Raw genomic sequence first — 21,843 nt, forward strand, 5'->3', positions numbered from 1 at the left:
TGAGGTTGTTGGCTGATAATGCCAATAGACCTGCTGGTGAAGACCACGGAGAGCGAGGTGGAGTGTAAGTCTGAAGGAGGTCTGTGAGATAAGTAGGGGATAGATTGTCTTTATGCATGCTAAATAATCTAGGTAAGAAATCTTGGTACACCTCTTGTGACATGATCACCATTGAATCATCACTTTCAATATTGCCCACCTTATACATATCACTGTGGACACAATTGAATAAGGTACTATAATGCTGTCGCCATAACTTGGCAATATTGTTTGTACCGGAGATATCATCAACAGTGCACAGTAGAGATGTTTTACAGTTGTTGAGAGCTCTCACTTCTTTCCAAAAATTAGCAGGATCATTTCTTAGTAGCTTCTTAGCCATGGAATCTGCCCTCATGGCTTGCTCATTTTTATAGATGAAGCGAATGGCGTACTTGTATCTGGCATTAGTGAGCTTCTTGTGTTCAAGCTCAGGCCCTTGTCTGGGTCTGCCTGCCACAGCCCATGATTTAAAGGCTTCACGTGCTTCTTCATGATACCCAGCTACATACTTGTTCCAGCCAGGCCTGATGTTATGTGTCTTATTTTTATGCTTATAGTAGGGCTTACTACCTTCATACAGACCACTAACAATATCATCATACATGCAGCAGAGATCTCTCCTATGCCTCATATCCTTACAATGAATGTCTCTGCACATAACTGCATCTCTAAGCAGATGTATATTACCCAAGGTTCATCTGTATGGGCATGATAGGCTAATATTTGTAAGAGTTGACCAGTCCAACCTTTCTGCATTATCACTATATCCATTACTAGACAGCACAGGCAGATGTTCAACATTTATAGCCATAGCAAGAGGTATGTGATCAGTCGTTGCTGCCCCATACATAATACCCATACTCCCCAACGAGGCATGTGCATCAGCAGTGCAAATCTAGTGGTCCAGCCATGATGTAGTATGCCAGGCCTCACTTATGTATGTAAAAGTATTTGTAGGCAACAAGACTTTACTTGACAATATAAGTTTATTATCTTGACAGAACTGAACCATGTGATTAGCAAATAACAAATTCCTGTCTGAGATATCAGCATTCAAATCCCCAATGACATACACACTGGAAGAAGTATGATCTTGAATAAAGGAATTGATGAATGCAAGCCTATTTATATATTCATCCTCATTCTGCTGGCATTCACAGGATGTATACACATTTAGGATAATTAATTTCCTGTCATTGTGAGTAAACTGTATTGCAATGCACCAGTCAACACCAAGCCTAACCACATTTATCAATTAGTCGAGCCTCTTATTCCATAGAATAGCCACAACCCCTGGTATTCTGCCCCTGACTATTCCCACACCAAGGTCAGTTGTAGACTACCCAGCCCCATGAAAGTTCTCATTGAAGGAGTTCAGTTTTTCCAGCTCTTGCTTTGCTAAAAATTTCTCTTGCATACATAGTATGTCACAGTTCTCCAAAAGGTTTTCAACAACTATGTGGTGAGCTTTATCCCCTGCGCTCTTGCCCAGACGCAGGCCATGACAGTTGTATGACAAAACCCAAATATTCATTTAGCAAGACTAGTGAGTGATCGCATCACCAGCAGGCATACTCATCTGCCTCACAACAAAAGCAGTGTTTGACCCGATAACTCCACCCCTGTGCGGCTCATAATATCACCGGACAAGTGCCCCTTCAGGCCAGAGCTCTGGATTGTACATTTCTCCAACCTCATTAGATTCAGCATATATTTTATATGAGCCAAATCTACTGTGTACAGAGCCAATCTTTTGACAGATATCATCACGGCCAAGTTTATCTTTAAGATACGCAGATAGAGTGTAAGTGTCTAGGTCTGGTGTGAACCTAGTGGCAAAAACACTCACAAGCTTCGTCTTTACTACCTTGATATTACTCCCAGCTCTGGTACCAATAACATTGCCAGATTTATTTTTCTGCCCGGGGTTAACAGTACATGAGCTTGAATGAATAGCAACTTTTGCGGGGTGACGTTTCACGACTTGACTCCATATTGAGGTGCCTGGCAGAGATGTTAATCCACCAGGACCCTCTGCTACCTCAGCCTTCTCCATTTCCAGAGTGGAGACCACTGCTGAAGCTCCCTCCTCTGCTCCCAGGCCCGGGACTTCCACCGGTGCAGCCCCAGATGCCGTGCCGACCAGGCCGGTGGCTCCATCTATCATGCTCATGACAGTGGCCCCAACCACTGCCACCGACGTATCTGGACCATTGCCCCCAGTCAGGTCAGCGGAGTGCTCCAGTGCACACACTCGGCGATCGATCTTATCAGTGATAAACCGAAGCTCTTTGCTCACATTAGCATGTATCTGCATTGCATGCTTCATAGAGCTGACCTCCACGTACAGCTGCTCCATTCTCCCAAGCAGGCTCGAGACATCCATGTTGGAGAATGTTACCGGTGGCAGAGCATCCAAGTAATGCGAGACAAATCTGGGACTCTTCTCTCCATACTCATTCAGTACATTAAGGCAAGATTTTATGTTACTGGCATCTTTCTTAGGCCCTTTATGGGAAATGAGCCACTGCGTAGGACAGCAAAGGTTAAACAGCACTTTCCTTGAGGTCTCTATCCACTCGATAAGTGGTCATTCAATTTGAGAAAAGTTTCAGACTTCAGATGTCAGAGAGGCAAGCTGTGAGATTTGCTGAGACGCTAGGATCTGTGGGTTTTAATGGCATGTGTGTCATCATGTGTGTCATCAGCATAAAAATGGAAGAGCACATGGTGATTTTGAATGACCTGGCCAAGGGGCAGCATGAATATAGAAAAGAGAAGTGGGCCAAGAACAGAGCCTTGAGGGACACCACAACTCAACTGAGCCACCGAGAAGGTAGAGTTACCCAGAACAACAGAAAAAGTTCTGTTGGTGAGGTATGAGTGTAATAAGCTAAGAGCTGAGCCCTTGATGCCAACCCAAGTCTCTAAGTGATGTAAGAGGATGTTGTGATCGACTGTGTCAAAGGCAGCACTTAAGTCTAAAAGAACTAAAATTGAGCAGTCACCTCTGCAGTCAGCAGTAGGTCATTAGTGACCTTAACTAGAGCTGTCTCAGTACTATGAAGTGCTCTAAAACCAGATTGGAATCTATTAAAACAGTATTAGTGTTCATAAAAGAAATCAACTGAAGATAAATTACTCGCTCCAGAACCTTAGATAGAAAAGATGATTTGGAGATTGGTCTGTAGTTATTTAGGGACAGAGGATCTAAATTAGGTTTCTTCAGCAAGGTGAACAATGTCATGCTTAAAACTGTCTGGAAAAGAACCAGAGGCCAAAGAATTACAAAGAATTTGCAGAATAGTGGGGCTGATAGTTGAAAATACCTCCTTGGGCAGCTTAGTGGGAATGATGTCTAGGATGCAGGAGAAAGAGTTCATATTGGAGACTTCACTTTCAAACACTGAAATTGTAACTGGTTGAAACTGGGTGAAAGAGGCAGAATTAATATGGAGAATGGAACGAATGCAAGATCCTGGCTGGATTTGGGACCTAATATTCTCCACCTTATATACAAAATGAGTAAGAATTTCTTAAGACAACTCAACATAAGGTTCAAAAAGAGAAGTGGATGGGCCATTAATAACAGAATCAATTAACCTAAAGAGAAATTTAGGATCATGGTTATTTTTTGACATTAGTTCAGAGAAGTATGCTGATCTCACATCATTAACTGCCTTCTGGCAAAATAACATGTGGTTTTTAAGGGTGTTATGTGCTACTTCGGACTTGTTGACCTTCCATTGTCGTTCTGTTTGTCTACCGAGTCTTCTAAGGGCACGAGTGTAATCATTCAAAGCCAGGGGAGGTTATTTGATTTTTGTTTCCTAGTTTTAAATGGTGCAATTTGGTTGAGGATGTAAAGGCACTAATCACTGAATGAGTGCATCTGGATTGAGGGGGGATAAAGAGGGATTAAATAAGGATGACTTAAAAGCATCACAGAATTTAATTGTGGAGCCAGTGTTGACAATGTGAGAGTGTGTTTTATGATATTGACTAGGAGTAGCGAGCTGCAGTGGGACTTTGAAAATGACAACTTTATGGTCAGATACAGCATGTCCACTAGATTAAGACATTCGAAAAAGAAACCAGATAAAGTACAAGGTCTAAAATGTGGCCTTTGGAATGGGTGGCCCCTTAAACAGATTACATGAGGTTAAAAGACTCTATGAGATCCAAAAAGTGTGAGATGAGGGAATGTGAAGCACAACACACATTACATTACAATTGTTTAGCTGACGCTTTTATCCAAAGCGACTTACAATAGGTGCATTTAACGTAGGAAATCAGGAGAACTACTAGTCATCAGAGGTCATAAGTGCATCTACACAAGCATCTAAGAGCAAAACCAGTGCTAAAGTAAAAGTGCAAGAAATATATATATATATATTTTTTAAATGAGTGAATACAGTAAGTGCTAAGAACAAGTAACAGGGTAGTAGTTCTTAAAGAGGGAGTTTTCAACCTGCGCCGAAAGATGGGCAGCAACTCCGCTGTCCTGACATCAATGGGGAGTTCATTCCACCACTGTGGGGCCAGGACAGAAAAGAGCTGTGACCGGGTCGATCGGCAGCAAGGGCCTCTAAGCGACGGGGCAACCAGGCGTCCCGAGGCGGCAGAGCGAAGTGGTTGGGCGGGGGTGTAGGGCTTGACCATGGCCTGGAGATAGGAAGGAGCTGTTTCTTTCACTACCCTGTAAGCTAGCACCAGAGTCTTAAACTGGAAGCGAGCAGCTACTGGGAGCCAGTGTAGGGACATGAGAAGGGGAGTTGTGTGGGAGAACTTAGGGCGGTTGAACACCAGACGAACTGCAGCTTTCTGAAAAAGCTCCAGAGGTCTGATGGCCGACGCTGGGGTGCCAGCAAGGAGGGAGTTGCTGTAGTTCAGCCGGGAAATGACCAGAGCCTGGATGAGCACCTGTGCCATCTCATCGGTGAGGAATGGGCGAATCCTCCTGATGTTATAGAGGAGAAATCTGCAGGAGTGTGCAACTGCTGCAACGTTTTCAGCAAACGACAGTTGGTCATCCAGGATCACACCCAGATTCCTCACAGTCCAAGTTGGCGTCACCACGGTTTTGTCAATGGTGATGGCCAGGTCTCGGTGCGGGCAACCTTTCCCCGGGAGGAACATCAGCTCTGTCTTGCCCAGATTGAGCTTCAGGTGGTGTGTCACCATCCACTCTGAGATGTCAGTCAAGCACACAGCAATGCGTGTATCTACTTGTGTGTCAGAGGGAGGAATATTAATGTTGCCAAGAATAAGCACCCTGCCATATTTAGGCCTGATGTTACGGCCCTAGTGCCGTGTGTCTGTAATTTTCCCTCTCCAGGTAATGCCTCAACCTGCTTTGCATGGCACTCCTCTGTGAGGCCAGTGACAGCAGACTCAAGGTGTGCAACTTTCACCTCCTGCTTCTTTAGAGTAGCTGTGTTGAGGGATATTGCTCCTTCTGGTTGCTCGTTCAGGGCCTGCACTGAGCTTTAAGCTCAGAGACTTCCTGCCGAGTATCTATAGGTTTGGTTTTGGAGAAAACAGCGGGCTGGGCTGGAGTCACAGTGGACAACTGCGGCGGCGGGGGGGGGGGGGTTGGTGCAGCAGGGGTTGCTGGAGGCTGAGGAAACTGGGTAAAAGAGACCTGGGGTTGGGCTTTCTTCTGGAGCTGGCTTAGGTCCTCCCTTTTCTTCCTCGTCTGAGACACGACCACGTTCCAACTGCTGTTCTGTTGCTTGCGTTTTAAGGCCTTACAGTTTGCAACTAAATTTCCAGGCTTATGGCAAAAGAAAAACTGTTTCTCCACTTTAAGATTTGGAGGAGGGGTACTGCCACGTGAAGCCTGGGTAACATGCAGGTTAGCATTTCGTTACCTGGAGAGGGATACAGACACACTGCACTAGGGCCGTAACACCCCCTCCCATAAAAACAAACCCTGGGTTTGTATGCAAGAGGGTAATTGCACACATAACACATGGCACTGGGGCCATAACACATGACAATAGATAAAAGGGCGGCACGGTGGTGCAGTGGTTAGTGCGGTCGCCTCACAGCAAGGAGGTCCTGGGTTCGAGCCCCGGGGTAGTCCAACCTTGGTGGGTCATTCCGGATTATCCTCCGTGTGGAGTTTGCATGTTCTCCCCATGTCTGCATGGGTTTCCTCCGGGGGCTCTGGTTTCCTCCCACAGTCCAAAAACATGTAAGTCAGGTGAATTGGGCGTACCAAATTGTCCCTGTGTGTGTGTATCGGTCTTGTGAAGGCCTGGTGGCCTGTTCAGGGTGTCTCCCCGCCTGCCACCCAATGACTGCTGGAATAGGCTCGAGCATCCCTGCGACCCTGAGAGCAGGATAAGCGGTTCAGATAATGGATGGATGGAATAGATAAAAGGACAGAAAACTCAAGAGATAAAACTAATTGAATTAGGGGGCATGTAAATTAAGATGCAGAGAAAAGGAGGAGGGCAAGTGATTAAAAAACATAAAACCTCAAATGAGATAAAATTATCAAAAGTAACAGGATGGCACTTAAGACCTAACTTATAAAAAACAATTCGGTCACCCCCTCTACCAGAGGGCCTGGGAATGTGAAAATATGCAAAATCAGCAGGGCTAGCCTCAATCAGGGGAACAGTGTCCCCTAGACAGCCATGGCTCAGTAATCATAAAAGTCCAGATTATTAGAAACAAAACAAAAAAAAATCATTAAGGATAAAGGACTTATTACCCAGAGATCTCACATTCAAGAGGCCAAAATTGTTTGGTGTCAAAGCAAAATTAAAACCAATGGAAGTACAACAAATAGGACACAAATTGCAGATATTTGCTCCAGATATTTGATTGTTGTTGTTACTACTTTTAGATACATCATGTGGATGAGAGGCAAGGTGCCTAATAATAGTCTGTATGGGGAAAACTTCTGGCGAGAGAGTCAAGGACAGACGGGGCCAGCGGAGGGAGACAGCGGGTGGAACAGTACCATCGAGTGTCACCACAGGCAGAAGCAGAGGCCCGGGGGGGTGGGGGGGTGGGATGTAAACAGTCAGTCATGTGGAGAGGACTGTAATGCGTGCTGCAGGTTGGCCACTAGCATTCGGCTACCAAGTCTGTTTTGGTGGACTTCGTCAGATCTGAAGAAAGAGCGATGATCCCAAAACAAATTTAAATTATCAAAAACACCAATATTGTTAGCTCTGCAGGCAGAGATGAGCCATGTGTGCAGGCCGAGGATTCTGCTGAAATGCCCCGCTCCACGGGCCATTGTCGGAATAGAGCCTGAGATAAAAACAGACTTTCTGCATGTACTTAAAAAAGCTGAAAAGGTCAATAAAATCATTTTTGGTTAGTTCAGACTACTGATGAGCTGCATCGTTTGTCCCCACATGAACCCGTCAGAATGATTGGTGGAGGACAGGACTGTGAAGATCAACTCTAGGAGTTTAATCAGGATATTAGGGACTGTGGCTCCAAGGAAACAGTGAGTGGCTCCATTGAGAAAACAGATGTTCCTGATCAGTGGCGCCGGCAGCCGTAATACTGTACGCACCATGCATAATTTTTTTAAATGATCTTGTTCATGTTTCTTTTTTTTTTGGACGCAAATCTATTTGAAGGCCGATGATTGGTGTTAACATCACTGGCTAATAGTGCACGTTGCGTACGAATCCCTGTACGCACCGTGCGTACAGGATTACGGCTGCCGGTGCCACTGTTCCTGATTATGGAATCCCCAGCTATTAATGTAGCGGTAGGAAAAAGGGGACGAGGATATGTCAGTTGTGGATGTACATGATCCTCACTGTGTGTTCACATCGCCAACTGGGGATGTGGTGTCCGAGCAAACAAGTGTTGTGACAAGGCAGCAACATCGGCTCAGTGCACGGAAGACTTTGAGAGCATCTTATCATGGCCTCCTTTAGGATCTTACGATGGGAAGAGGAAGTCATTACTTGGGATGAGAGCTGTTGTTTTGGCTCACAGTGGGATGGTGAGCCACATGAACACCACTAGCTACCAGCGAGGCAGCTGCAGTGTTGGCAGGTGCCATCTTCTCAGAAGGGCCCCAATCAAGACACGTCAGAGCCACAGGAACATCAACTGGGTGGACCGGAGTGTCATCAGACAGAGTCACATAGCAGTTGTAGAGGCCTAGGTGAGGGGGGAGACAGCTCCATCTGAGCCCCTCTTGCGACCAAGGACCACCACTTCGGGCCAGGATGACTGGTGGTTTGGTGTCAAGCAGGAGGAAATTTGTGGACAAGTGGAGGAATCCCAGAGAACTGTGTCCTGGATGGTTGCACTGAGAGTGGCACTCTGTTTAGACTGGCCAGAAGCCATGTTCATGAAGCTGGTCAAAAGCGAGGTCAAGGTCAGCGATCTTTCTATTTGTTTTCTTTAGTAGCACACAATCTTCACAGGTCAAAGTTGACATAATTGTTTGGTTAGCTTTGCCACATGCTGTCCCAACATTACAGACTCGGAGGTTTCAGGACAAACAAGACAGTGCAGGAGCTGATGATCGAATAAAATCTACCAAGGGGTTGCTAAGTTGTTAGTTATTAAAGTTAAAAAATTAAAATGTAAGTTAAAAAGTTAAAGGCATGCAGGGCAGCAGGCAAACAAACCATCAGCTGGGAACCGATAGTGTGAAGGAAAGGTCCCGTATATTATGTAGGCAAGCAGTGAGGGTACCGGAGGGGGTAGCGGAAGTAGGCTTAGTGGACACATAAAGGGGTGGCCCCAATAATGAACCCTGTGGAACTCCATGAGGAACTATCAAACTTTCTGACCGATAATTATGAATTTGTACAAAATATGTCCTGTCTGTAAGGTAGGAGGTAAACCACTGATACACAGTGCCCCCAGGAGCTTATCTAGGCTACCAGGGACTATGGCTCCAGGGAAATACTGAGTGGCTGCATTGAGAAAATGGAAGTTCCTAATTATGAAATCCCAAACTATTAATGGGGGTGGGGACAAAAGGGGGCAAGGAGATATCGGCTGTGGGTTCTCTTGGCAGGAGAGTACATGACCCAAACTTTGTGTTGAAATCGCCGACTGGGAATATGGTGTCCGAGCAAGCAAGTGTTGTGACAAGGCAGCAACATCAGCTGTGAGTATGGATTTCCTTGGGGGCTCAGCACAAGGAAGACTTCAACAGTGTCTAATCACAGCCTCTTTCAGGATCTTATGACGGGAAGAGATGGGTCACCACCCAGGATGAGGGCTGTTTGCCACTAGTGGGGCAGCTGCAGTGTTGGGAGGTGCCATTTGTGCAGAAAGGTCCGATCGGGACACATCGGAACTGCAAGAACATCAGCTGGGTGGACAAGAGTGTCATCAGACAGGGTTGTGTATCGGTTGGAGAGGCTTAGGCTAGGGGGGGAGGCAGCCTCACCCAACAGGATTGTGTAGCGGTTGGAGAGGTTTAGGCGAGGGGGGGCAGCCTCATCCAAGCCTCTCTTGTGACCGTGGACCACCACTTCAGCCCAGGATGACTGGCAGTTATGTGTTGAGCAGCAGGGGTCCCACATAGCTATATCCTGGATGGTTCCCCTGAGAGAGGCAATCCATTTGGACTGCCCAGAAGCAATGACTATGAAGCTGATCAAAAGGGAGTCTTTCTTATGGAGTTCATCAGAAAGCCATCATACATCCTCTTCAAGGTCAGTGCTTTCTAATTGCTTTCTTTAGTAGCACACTGTCCTCACAGGGCAAAAATGGCATAATTGATTGGTTACCTTAGCCATAGGATAGAAACGAGCCACACACAGCCCAGTGCTACAGAATTGGAGGCTTCAGTGTGATCAAGTCAGTGCAGGAGCTGATGATTGAATAAAATCCATAAAAATAATAATACAGGCAAACCATAAAATCAATTAAAATAATCTCATGGTTCCAAGGAGTTGTTAAAAGTTATTAGTTATTAAAGTTAAAAGCAAGCAGAGCAACAGACAAAGAAACTGTCAGCTGGGAACTGAATGTGACGTTCGGAGATCAAGCTAATGTTGGATAGTCTCAGGGAGTAACTCAATCAGGAAAACCCAATTTTGTGAGTCCTTCAACAATTTAGAAACAATTTAGATAGGCTTTCAAATTTCAAGATCTCCCTAATGGTACTCCGATTACAAAAAAATCAGTCTTTTGTCCCCTCTTAAATCTGAAGGAGCCTTTAAGCTTTGGAGAATATTCACTTTGGAGGACCTATTTATTGATGACACTTTCACGCCTTTCAATCAGCTGTCTGAGAAATTTAATCTACCTCAAAGTCACTTTTTTAGATATTTGCAGGTTCATGATTGTACTTGATCAAAATTTAATCGTTTCCCTGTTCTGCCTCTAAAAACCCAATTGGATCACATTCTTGAAATTAATCCTTTTGAAAAAGGGTATATTGTGGCAGGATGAGGAAAAACACAGGAGACGAAGGCGAGTTTGAACTTTATTCCTCAGCTCCAAAACCAAACTGAAACAGGAACAACCTTGCACCAGAGAGCCCGGGAACGTAAACCACGCCCCCAGCTCGCAGCCCTGCTGGGTGAGAGGCACAGCCCCTAGTGTCCGCCACACAGCCTCCCCCCTGAACACCCAGAAGGGATTCCTGGAAAGAAAATCAGTGTCTCGCTTAAGGCTTAATCAGCCTGCCATAACGGCTGCACCGTCCCTCAGCCGAAACAGTAGGTGAAACAATGTCCAATGCCGGCTGAGAAGCAGAATGCTGGAACCACGAAACCAGGTTGCTCTGCCAGAACTCTGGGGGCTTCACAGCTGCGGTGAGAATGGCCGGCTGAGAGTTGGGGCAGCATGGCCGAAGTGGATTCACACTCTTCTTCTGCTCCAAACATGATCACGTCGGGGTCACCAATGTGGCAGGATTAGGAAAAACACAGGAGACGAAGGCGAGTTTGAACTTTATTCCTTAGCTTCAAAACCAAACTGAAACAGGAACAACCTTGCACTAGAGAGCCCGGGAACGTAAACCATGCCCCCAGCTCACAGCCCTGCTGGGTGAGAGGCATAGCCCCGAGTGTCCGCCACAATATCAGTAAATTTTATTATGCAATCAATACTTTTGGCCGAATACCACTTGAGCCCCTAAGGAAAAATCGATAGTGATTCCAGAGGAAACTTGTGATCTAGTAATTAAGATGCATGTTGCTATATGCACAGGATATGGCATAATCCAGTTCAAAGTAGTGCACCGCCTTCATTGATGCAAAGATAAATTGCCTAAAATTAATCGAGATTTAGACCCAACATGTGACAGGTGCAAACAATCCACTGCCAGTCTCTTACATATGTTCTGGTCCTATCTGAAACTGACTCAGTTCTGGTGTTCCATCTTTGAGGCCCTTGCCGCTGTTTTACATTTCCGACTTGAACCTTCCCCTCTGAGTGCCATCTTTGGGGTTGTTCTAGCTTGTGCACATTTAAATGCTACTCGGGCAAACGTGTTGGCCTACACCACTCTATTAGCTAGGAGACTGATACTGTTCAAATAGAAGGAAGCTTCCCCTCCTACTTTTTTGCACATTGGATTGTAGAGGTTATGCATAGACTGAAATGAGAAAAGATCACATATACCATGAGAGGATCTATATCTTAATTCCACTCGACATGGAAGGCCTTTTCGACTTTGTGGAGGAGTTAGATGCTCAGTTGGTGGCTGGGGTTGATGGGCTTACAATCTACTTCGCAACCTTCTCACTTCTACTCTCCTTTTCCCTTTTGCTTATGTATTCACTTGTTTTTTTTTTTAAGTTAATTTTTCCCCTTTTCTTTTGTTAATTTAATTTATGCTTGTTATTTGTTGACTTTATTAGTTTTTGTTATGCTTTAATTTAATTCATGTTATTTCGGATGGCATGTCAGGTGGGGTGGGAGTGTGGTGGGGTATTTTGTATGGGTCTGTGGGGAGGGTGGTGGGCAGTGGGGGGGGGGGTTGTAATTGTGGGTGGGTTTGAAAATTGAAGATAAACCTTTTTTTTCTCTTTAAATTGGAATGCCATGTAATCAAAGGAAGATCGTACAAATTCCACATAGAAGGGTTAGGATCGAACGCAGGACCCTCCTGGTGTGGAGCAAAAAGTGCTGACCAATATGCCATAAAGCCACTAAAAAAACACAAATTGAACAGTCCAGATAAAAACAAACCTACAATAAGGTAATGAGAACTGGTAAGTGTTTCCATTTCTTTTTTAGACTTTCTTAGACTATACTTTAGGTATAATGTTTGCAAAATAAACTTGACAAATATAAAAACATCAACTTTCTTTTTGGGAGCTAGGTAAAGAAGGTCTAGCCTCACACAGCCACCCCTATAGTTCGTAAGCTCAGACTTTGCTCTGGATATAGGTCTGGAAAAGCTATCATTGGCATGAATTGAGAACACAAAGTTTTGTACTTGGCTAATCAATTAACTAGATGATTATGATCAGTAAACAGTGTTGCCATTGTTCTTGCTTTCCAAATATGGCACTGTTCACTGGTCAAACTCTCCCCATAGTTTGCTCAATTGTCCACCCTCCCCATAGATTTCTCATTTGTCTATCCTCCCAATATTTTGCTCATTTGGGGGTGGCAGTAGCTCAGGAAGTAGAGCAGGTCGTCTAGTAACTGGAGGATTGCTGGTTCAATCCTGAGTCAATCTCATTGGTGGTTCAATCCTTCTCCCAGCAAAAAATGTCAAGATGTCCTTGAGCAAGACACCTAACTCCTACCTGCTCCAGATGAGCTGGTTGTTACCTTAAATGGTTGACACTGTGATTAGTGTGTGTGTGTGGGAAAAATTTGAGGCATTAATTGTAATGTTCTATGTCCAACTTCCAGTTACCAGGATCAATCTATTCTCAATGGATCCTTTCCACACTAACATCTTGTACAGAAAAAAAAATGGTATGTTGAGATGTAGGTTAGCTGTGTGGGGGTAAAGAAGGTCATGACCACATAGAAAATCACAATTCTGACCTCTGTACTGTGTTTTTCCACCGAGAAGCTTCCAGAACTCTGTAGCCATGCTGCTGTCAGAGTTCAGACCTTCCTCTAGATGGAGGACCTGGGGGGCCTGGCAGCCAAGGTCCATCTGGCTCTGGATGACTGATGCCAGTGTAGAGGTCTACAAAGCAAAACGTTCAATTACTATAACAATGAAAAGTGTGTTTACATGAAGACAAATCACATTACTGTCTTTACAAATGATATGAATAAAATATGTGCCCCAGGAAATTAAAGATAATTTTTTTTGTCACATGAGAGCACAAAACATTATCACTACCATCATGGGAAACACAAACATAAAAACACCCTGAAAAAGCATGTTTTATGCTGACAAGATATGAGCAGTCAGTTTTACAGGTGAACAAGGTTAGTGCAACATGTAAGAGTCAGTGTCCTCTGTGCTAAAGCTACTACATTTAAGCTAAAGCCATCCAGAACTTGATGAAGATTTGAATTTATTGTCATTCTATTGTGCAAGCAGTAGGACATATTGACATGGATGTATTCTTGGTGAGAGGGTGGGGGGGTATTATTTATTGGTTATATTTGTTTTTGTTTTTTTCTTCTATTTTGATCCCTTTAATGTCCTGATTACTTGGTACATTGTTTCACAGTTACTATTTTGGTATCATGTCTCGTTTTGGGAGCATGACTATTGTCATGTGACTAGTTATTTCTGTCACCACCTGGTTCATTTTTGGCTCGACAAGTGCTGTGGCTCTCTCTCTCTGCTTAGTGGTACCTTGGCTTTCTCTAAATCATTGGCAAACTCTCCGCTCCACAGGATGCAGTGGTCTGGAGTGACCAGCAGGAAGCAGTCTCCGCTGTTCAGTGACCGGGCCATGGGCTCTACCAAGCGCACCTGAACATGCTGCTTTCCTGTCACCATGGAAACGCAAAAATTAACCAGGGGACGGGTGCTAGTTAACATTGGGTGCTAGTTAACATACATGTACATGCAAACACACAAATGAATAAACACACACACACACTCACACACACACACACACAAATGCTCAGTGACCATAGGCGGCCCACCCTATACGCTGAATACTGAACAGCGTATAGGGTCTTGAGAATTTTTTTTTCTAATAAAGAAAGGTTGAAATGATCATGTTGAAATGATCATGCAGATCATGCACCATGTTGAAATGATCATACAGATACGTAGGTTTATGAAGCTTTACTTATAACTCTGGGACATAGTACAGAACATGCCTTGTAAACTGGTGCAATCACTCTACTTCTCTTGTCTAGTAGATCACAGATATGTAAGATTAACACAGTGTTGCCACCTACAGGCCAACTCTCATAACATCTCCCTTCAGATAAGGGAGATGTTGCTTATAACGCCGCCTGTAAATCTCCCGCTCCATCCTACCCTCACGAGTGTAGGATGGAGCAGGAGATTGACAGGCAGATTGGTGCAGCATCAGCAGTAATGTGGACGTTGTACCGGACCGTTGTGGCGAAGAAGGAGCTGAGCCGGGAGGCAAAGCTCTCATTTACCAGTCAATCTTCGTTCCAACCCTCACCTATGGTCATGAGCTTTGGGTAGTGACCGAAAGCGTGAGATCGTGGATACAAATGGCTGAAATGAGTTTCCTCCGTAGGGTGTCTGGGCTCAGCCTTAGAGATAGGGTGAGGAGCTCGGATACCCGGAGGGAGCTTAGAGTAGAGCCACTGCTCCTTTGCATAGAAAGGAGCCAGTTGAAATGGTTCAGGCATCTGATTAGAATGACTCTCGTGTTGGCCTTCCTTTGGAAGTTTACCGGGTACGGCCAACTGGGAGGAGACCCCGGGGTAGACCCAGAACTAGCTGGAGGGACTATATGTCCAATCTGGCCTGGGAACGCCTTGGGATCCCCCAGGAGGAGCTGGAGGGCGTTGCTGGGGAGCGGGACATCTGGAGTGCCCTACTTAGCTTGCTGCCACCGCGACCCGACCCCGGAAAAGCGGCTGAAGGTGAGATGAGAAATAAAGAAAGTTGCTGGGAGACATAAAGCCAGTCAATGACTCTGACCCAGTACACTGGCCCCCTCCTCAATGGATAGGTCATGTCAGTGGATGGATTTGATAGGCGCAGGTGCTGCAGCAACTGTCCAATCATTATGCTGCTAAAGTGCGATATGATGGTAAAAACCAGTACGATGATGGTGTAAGTATTCTTCTGATATAGCCAAAAGGAAAATTAAGAAAACGAAGACAGAGAGCAGAAGTCGGGGTTCAGGTGTGTATCATGGAGTCATTCAATACAAATGAAGGAATTGATACAGATGTTCTTTAGCAATTCACAGGTGAATATTCTCTCTCTCTCTCTCTTACAAACACACAGTCAAATAGAAAAAAGCTTTAGGGAAACCACAGATTGTCAATTTTTGGGGGGGAGGGATTTTCCCCCCCCTTTTCTCCCCAATTGTACTTGGACAATTACCCAACTCTTCCGATCCGTCCCGGTTGCTGAGCAGCGACCGGGGAGGGCTGCAGACTACCACATGTCTCCTCCGATACATGTGGAGTCACCAGCCGCTTCTTTTCACCTGACAATGAGGAGTTTCACCAGGGGGACGTAGTGCATGAGAGGATCATGCTATTACCCCCAGTTCCCCCTCCTCCCTGAACAGGCGCCCCGACCGACCAGAGGAGGTGTTAGTGCAGCGACCAGGACACATGCCCACATCCGGCTTCCCACCTGCAGACACAGCCAATTGTGTCTGTGGGGATGCCCGACCAAGCCGAGGGTAACACGAGGATTCGAACTGCCGATGACCGTGTTTGTAGGCAACAGAATAGACTGCTATGCTACCAGGACACCTAGACTGCCAAATTTTTAAAGATGAAGGTTTCCACCATTTTTTTTAAATATGTTTGAAAAGTTTTATTTTCCACGTCTTATTTTTTACCCAGTTTTATATTTGACCATATAAGTAGTGTCTTCTGCCGGCCAATAACTGCTAGAATAGGCTCCAGCATCCCCACGACCCTGAGAGCAGGATAAGCGGCTAAGATAAATGGATGGATGGATGGAAGTTATAAATTATGTTTTGGATTTGATTTTGTCACTATAGCTATCTGACGCTTATCATCAGACAGTCACAGTGATGCAATTTTTTTGTGTAGCCCCTGTTCTGTCACTTGCTGAGCTGACAGCATTGTATCAAACTGCAATCTGTTTTTATTGTTTTTTACATTTGGCCACATGTTTCTCATATATTGAATTTGGGTATTTACAAGATATAGTCATGGGTAGTTGAGAGCCCATTAAACATAATTCAATCCCTGCAGTCATTCTGGCAGTTCCTCTTAAAGCACATTGGAAAACTATTTTCTATGCACTGGATAGAAAATCTTCTGCACTCAAGGCAACTGGTATGTGTTCTTGCCACATTGTGGTAATCTGTAATTCCTCCAATAAGATAACATCTTATTGGAGGAATTACAGATAAAATGTATGTATAACAGAACATTAGTGTCTTTCATGCTGTTGGTGTACATATGTACATATATCATTCACACCTCACATCGACAGTATTAATTTTTCTATGTGTTGAGTGAGCTTTGTTGTCATTTTAGATGATTTTTAATTGTATGACAGCCGTTGAGTGTTGGCTGGGTTGTGTTGTTTTTTGCCAACATGCCTGTCATCAAGAGTTGTACGCTCTCATTTTTCATTGCAGTTTAGAAAGACTCTGTGTCTTGAGGATGGTGGTCTGAGGGCACAATTCTTACTGAACATCTATTGAATGAAGCCATGTTTACTGCCAATGTGTGTTTTGTGTATTAATGTCATGCAAGGATTATACCCAATTTATAGATTGCAGGAATGTTCTTGCCACATTGTGGTAGTACAATATCAAAGGGTTGTCCTTACTATGCTCCAGGCAAAGTAAGGAGGCCCCTAAAGAAACTCTTGCCTAGGGTCCCCTGTTGTCTAGAGCCAGGTCTGCCAGTGACCCATATGTCTCCTGACCTTTGATGTGAATGAGCATGAGGCTGCTGAAGGGAGGGTAGTTCCTGTTGGTCACCGCATTTGACAAAGGGATGAAGTCTTCATTGGTTGCTGGCTGTGGCTCATTTGTGGTGGAGTTTTTACTCTCTATGAGGGTGGGCGAAACACAAGAAAAGATTAAGTGAGTCATGACAGAAGAAAAGGGTGAGCAAAACGGAGAGGCAGAGACCGACAGAGAATGGGGGAGTGCAATGAGCGAGAAAAGGAGAAAAACAGTGGGAAAATGACTGTTACTCACTCTTCTCTGCTTGCATGGTGTTACTTTCTTCAGTAGCTATGTTCAGTCTTTCCTCCATGTAGTCCTGGCTGATGTCCTCTCTGGCTGCCAGAGCTCGCAGAGGGTTTCGGGATCCCTGGGTCCTGCGAGATGGACGCACTGACCGCCTGTGCTCTGCAACCACTGAGGTCAGTCTGTGTATACAGAAGTTGTGTAATGTTGTTTGTACATATATAACAAATATAAACACACAAGCTAAGGATGTCAATTTACACTCTATGAGAACCCTGCTAAAATCCATTACAGTCAGGGGTGAGCTGTCAAGACCATTAGGGCCTTCTCTGCTGGCCCTATCAAATTCATAGTCATAATTTGTTTTTCATAGTTTAACATCTTCTTGTGGGGCTGAGCAGGGCTTTCATATGTCATCTAAATGCATCCCAGCTCCTTGGACCGGCACTAGTGGTATTGCTAGCCTTTCTTTCAAGCCAAAGCTGCAAACTGATTAGAACTTTGAGTGACCATCTCTTCAACCAATCATTTGTTGTTTTGTTTTTTTTGTGGATTTTTTTCTCCCCAATTGTATCTGGCCAATTACCCAACTCTTCCAAGCCTTCCCAGTCGCTGCCCCACCCCCTCCGCCGATACGGGGAGGGCTGCAGACTACCACATGCTTTCTTTAATCGCTTCTTTTCACCTGACAATGAGGAGCCTCGCCAGGGGGAGGTAGCGCGTGGGAGGATCACGCTATTCCCCCCAGTTCACCCCCCCCCCCAAATAGGCACCCCGACCGACCAGAGGAGGTGCCAGTGCAGCGACCAGGACACATACCCACATCTGGCTTCCCACCTGCAGACGCCACCAATTGTGTCTGTAGGGACTCCTAACCAAGCCTGAGGTAACACGGGGATTTGAACTGGAGAGCCCCGTGTTGGTAGGCAACGGAATAGACTGCTATGCTACTTGGATGCAGCTCAGCCAATCAAATTTGATGAGTAGTGACAGAACGTCCCAGGTGCCCCGCAACATATTGGTGCTATCCCCTGGTGTCATCATCAACTTTTGGCTTGAGCCTTTAGCGGGTTGTGAGCAAACTCAGTTCAATGGCCGCTGCATTCATAGCTACTGACAATCTTTTTGTCGATCTTGTTCGTGTTTTATGCGACTCTGGTAGGACTGTCTGCATTTTTTTCCATCCTCCCAAATGGACTAATGGACAAATGGACTGGATTAATTTTGCGAGAGAAGGCTGCCACGAGTCTCTCAAGTGAGGTGGATCTTCAACTCCAGATTGGTGTGCATATTTTTCTTGTTGAACTGAAGGCGGTGCACTGATAATGTGGCTATACTTTGTTGAATTTGTTGACTGGTGAACGAGTGACTGGTGAACATTACATCAATTGTGGAAACTTGTTTGTTATCTCCGCTAGGCAGTAGCCTGGTGGGGATTATGCATTTGGGTGCACGTGTGTGTTTGTCCATGACTAATCTTGCAAACTACTGGACCTATCACCCTAAAAGTTTTAGTGCACATGTATTACTGTATGATCAAGAAGCTCTCATGGTTGCAGTGATTAAAAACCTTCAGAAAATGTTTGTTCTTGCTATCACTGTTCGGGCAGATTGGGCAGTGACAGAGTCTAGTATGTATTCGGGTATGAGTGTTGAAAATAAATGAGACGTCGATGGTATTTTACAAATTAGCAAATAATTCACTGATGATCTCAGCAAAGGAGAACTGGAGGAACACTGGATGAGCCAAAAATAATTCACTTTATTCACCTTGCAACCATGTCTATTTAACTGATATCATAAGGGGGATCAGATACTGAAGTACCATAGATGACTACTACTACTTCTTCATCATCATCAGCTTGTTTCCTGTTTTCCAGGGATCGCCACATCGGATTTTATAGTTTCAATTGGTACCCTGTGAGGGCACAGTACTAATGGCAGTTCTTTCTTAACCTGGGCCTCGACCAATCCGGAATGGAGCCTTGACTGATCCGGTATGATCTTGTCAATCAATGATTTGGCAAAATTTTATGTCAGATGCCCTTCCTGACACAACCACTAATCCTATGGATGTCATCCGCTGGATGACAATCCCAGTATTCATGGATTTGCACCCATGCCTGTCGCCAAAAGTGCCATAAATTCCAATGTTAAAACATTGGAATTTAGTATAAAAATACTATTTCAAGACTAGGATTAATCACAGTCACAGCTGGAAATCACCTCAGTGGGTACAATAAAAAAATGCCCAATGGCTGAGGCTATATTTCCGTGCCATTGTTTTATTGCTTTAGAATGAATGAAAGTCATTCACCTACATTCATTTTATAGCATGAAAACCACAATGGTTAAACACATTTGAAGTATTTTAATCAGGAACAATTTAGTAGTCGTTCCATTTCATATACTTCCATATACGAAATGAAACGACATATCATTTCCCCCAGCCCACAGCAGTGCAACACAAAGACAAAAACACATATCCAAAAACTACAAGAACGTCAAGAACACACATACTAACACATATATCTAAACTAACACATATATCCAAACTAAAAAACAAAAAACAAAAATCACTGTCCAAGGGAACGAACATCAGCCAGGATGACTGTCAGAACTGCCGGTCTGCATGGGCTAGCAGTTAGAACGGCAGTCCCGACATAATAAGGGCCCTTTCTCCCGGTAAGTGAAAAAAGGGGTGGTTTGTCATCAAGTCGGCGCACCGGAGAAGGGGAAATACGCGTGGCAGAGCTCTGCACTCTACTGAGTGCACTCTTCAAGTTGTTGTTGTGCAATATGGTATATGTGTGCAGTCTGGTTGCTGAATGACAAAAAGGACGATCTGATGATGATCCTGCAATAGACGGGTTTCCTGTTTACAAACATTACTATTACTGGGTGCGTGCACAGCCAGGGGGCAAAACTGCTTTGGTAGCTCTCAAAAGATTATGCATCTCATAATCTTTTGAGAGCTACCAAAGTGGTTCAACAATTAAAATGTTGAACATTTTCCACCTATCCTTTTGGCGGTTTGTGCAGTTTATTGCATAACAGCTGCATGTCATCACTGCTGTATTTGAGCTCTATCTTGGTTAAAATCTCTGCGCTGTAGCTGCTTTCTGCCTCCTAGTTGCACACACATCTCTGTGATGACGTCGCACGGAAACCCTCCTATAGAGCTGCTATACGTAGTTCACAGTAGTGTGTGTTGTGGTTGTAGAAGATCAGCTGTCTTGTTGGTGTTAATCAAGTAGTGCATATAGTGCTATTACTACTATTACTTTCGGCTGCTCCCGTTAGGGGTCACCACAGTGGTTCATCCGTTTCCATTTCTTCCTGTCTTCTGCATCTTCCTCTCACACCAGCCACCTGCATGTCCTCCCTCACCACATCCATAACCTCCTCTTTGGCCTTCCTCTTTTCCTCTTCCCTGGCAGCTCCATATTCAGCATCCTTCTCCAAATATAACCAGCATCTCTCCTCCACACATGTCCAAGCCATCTCAATCTTGCCTGTCTTGCTTTGTCTTCTAACTGTCCAACCTGAGCTGTCCCTCTAATATAACCATTCCTAATACTGTCCTTCTTCGTCACTCCCAATGAAAATCTTAGCATCTTCAACTCTGCCATCTCCAGCTCCATCTCCTGTCTTTTCATCAGTGCCACTGTCTCCAAACCATATAACATAGCTGGTCTCACAATCATCTTGTAAACCTTCCCCTTAACTCTTGCTGGTACCCTTCTGTCACAAATCACTCCTGACACTCTTCTCCACCCACTCAACACTGCGTGCACTCTCCTCTTCACCTCTCTTCTGCACTCCCTGTTACTTTGGACAGTTGACCCCAAGTATTTAAACTCATATGCCTTTGGCACCTCCACTCCTTGCATCCTCACCATTCCACTGTCCTCCCTCTCATTCATGCATAGGTATTCCGTCTTGCTCCTACTGAATTTCATTCCTCCTTTCTCCAGTGCATACCTCCACCTCTCCAGGCTCTCCTCAACCTGCACCCTATTCTCATTACAGATCACAATGTCATCCGCGAACATCATAGCCCACGGAGACTCCTGCCTGATTTGATCCATCAACCTGCCCATCACCATTGCAAACAAGAAAGGGGTCCGGGCCAATCCTTGATGTAATCCCACCTCCACCTTGAACCAATCTGTCATTCCAACGGCACACGTCACCACTGTCACACTTCCCTCATACATATCCTGCACCACTCCTACATACTTCTCTTCAACTCCCGACTTCCTCATACAATACCATACCTCCTCTCTCAGCACCCTGTCATATGCTTTCTCTAAATCTACAAAGACACAGTGTAACTCCTTCTGGCCTTCTCTATACTTCTCAATCAACATTCTCAAAGTAAACATCACATCCGTGGTGCTCTGTTGTGACATGAAACCATACTGCTGCTCGTTAATCATCACCTCTCCTCTTAACCTAGCTTTTATTACTCTTTCCCATATCTTCATGCTGTGGCTGATCGACTTTATACCTCTGTAGTTGCTACAGTTCTGCACATCACATTGTTCTTGAAAATCAGTACCAGTAT

The 21,843-nt window shown here is 44.8% G+C and overlaps 1 protein-coding gene across 1 annotated transcript in view; it reads right to left on the reverse strand.

Moving 5' to 3' along the window:
* LOC130119817 (supervillin-like) overlaps window positions 1-19,054 on the reverse strand; it is a 45,600-nt gene extending 26,546 nt beyond the window's left edge. The window contains exons 1-5 of the mRNA XM_056288412.1: window positions 19,044-19,054; window positions 17,283-17,455; window positions 17,006-17,131; window positions 13,778-13,914; window positions 13,006-13,153 (exon numbers count right to left, since the gene is read on the reverse strand). Coding sequence (XP_056144387.1) covers window positions 13,006-13,153; window positions 13,778-13,914; window positions 17,006-17,131; window positions 17,283-17,455; window positions 19,044-19,054 — 595 coding nt within the window. The remainder of the gene's footprint in view (window positions 1-13,005; window positions 13,154-13,777; window positions 13,915-17,005; window positions 17,132-17,282; window positions 17,456-19,043) is intronic.
* Between the last annotated feature and the right edge of the window lie 2,789 nt (window positions 19,055-21,843).

Source organism: Lampris incognitus, chromosome 10, assembly GCF_029633865.1.
Source record: "Lampris incognitus isolate fLamInc1 chromosome 10, fLamInc1.hap2, whole genome shotgun sequence".
Classification (NCBI taxonomy): Eukaryota; Metazoa; Chordata; class Actinopteri; order Lampriformes; family Lampridae; genus Lampris; species Lampris incognitus.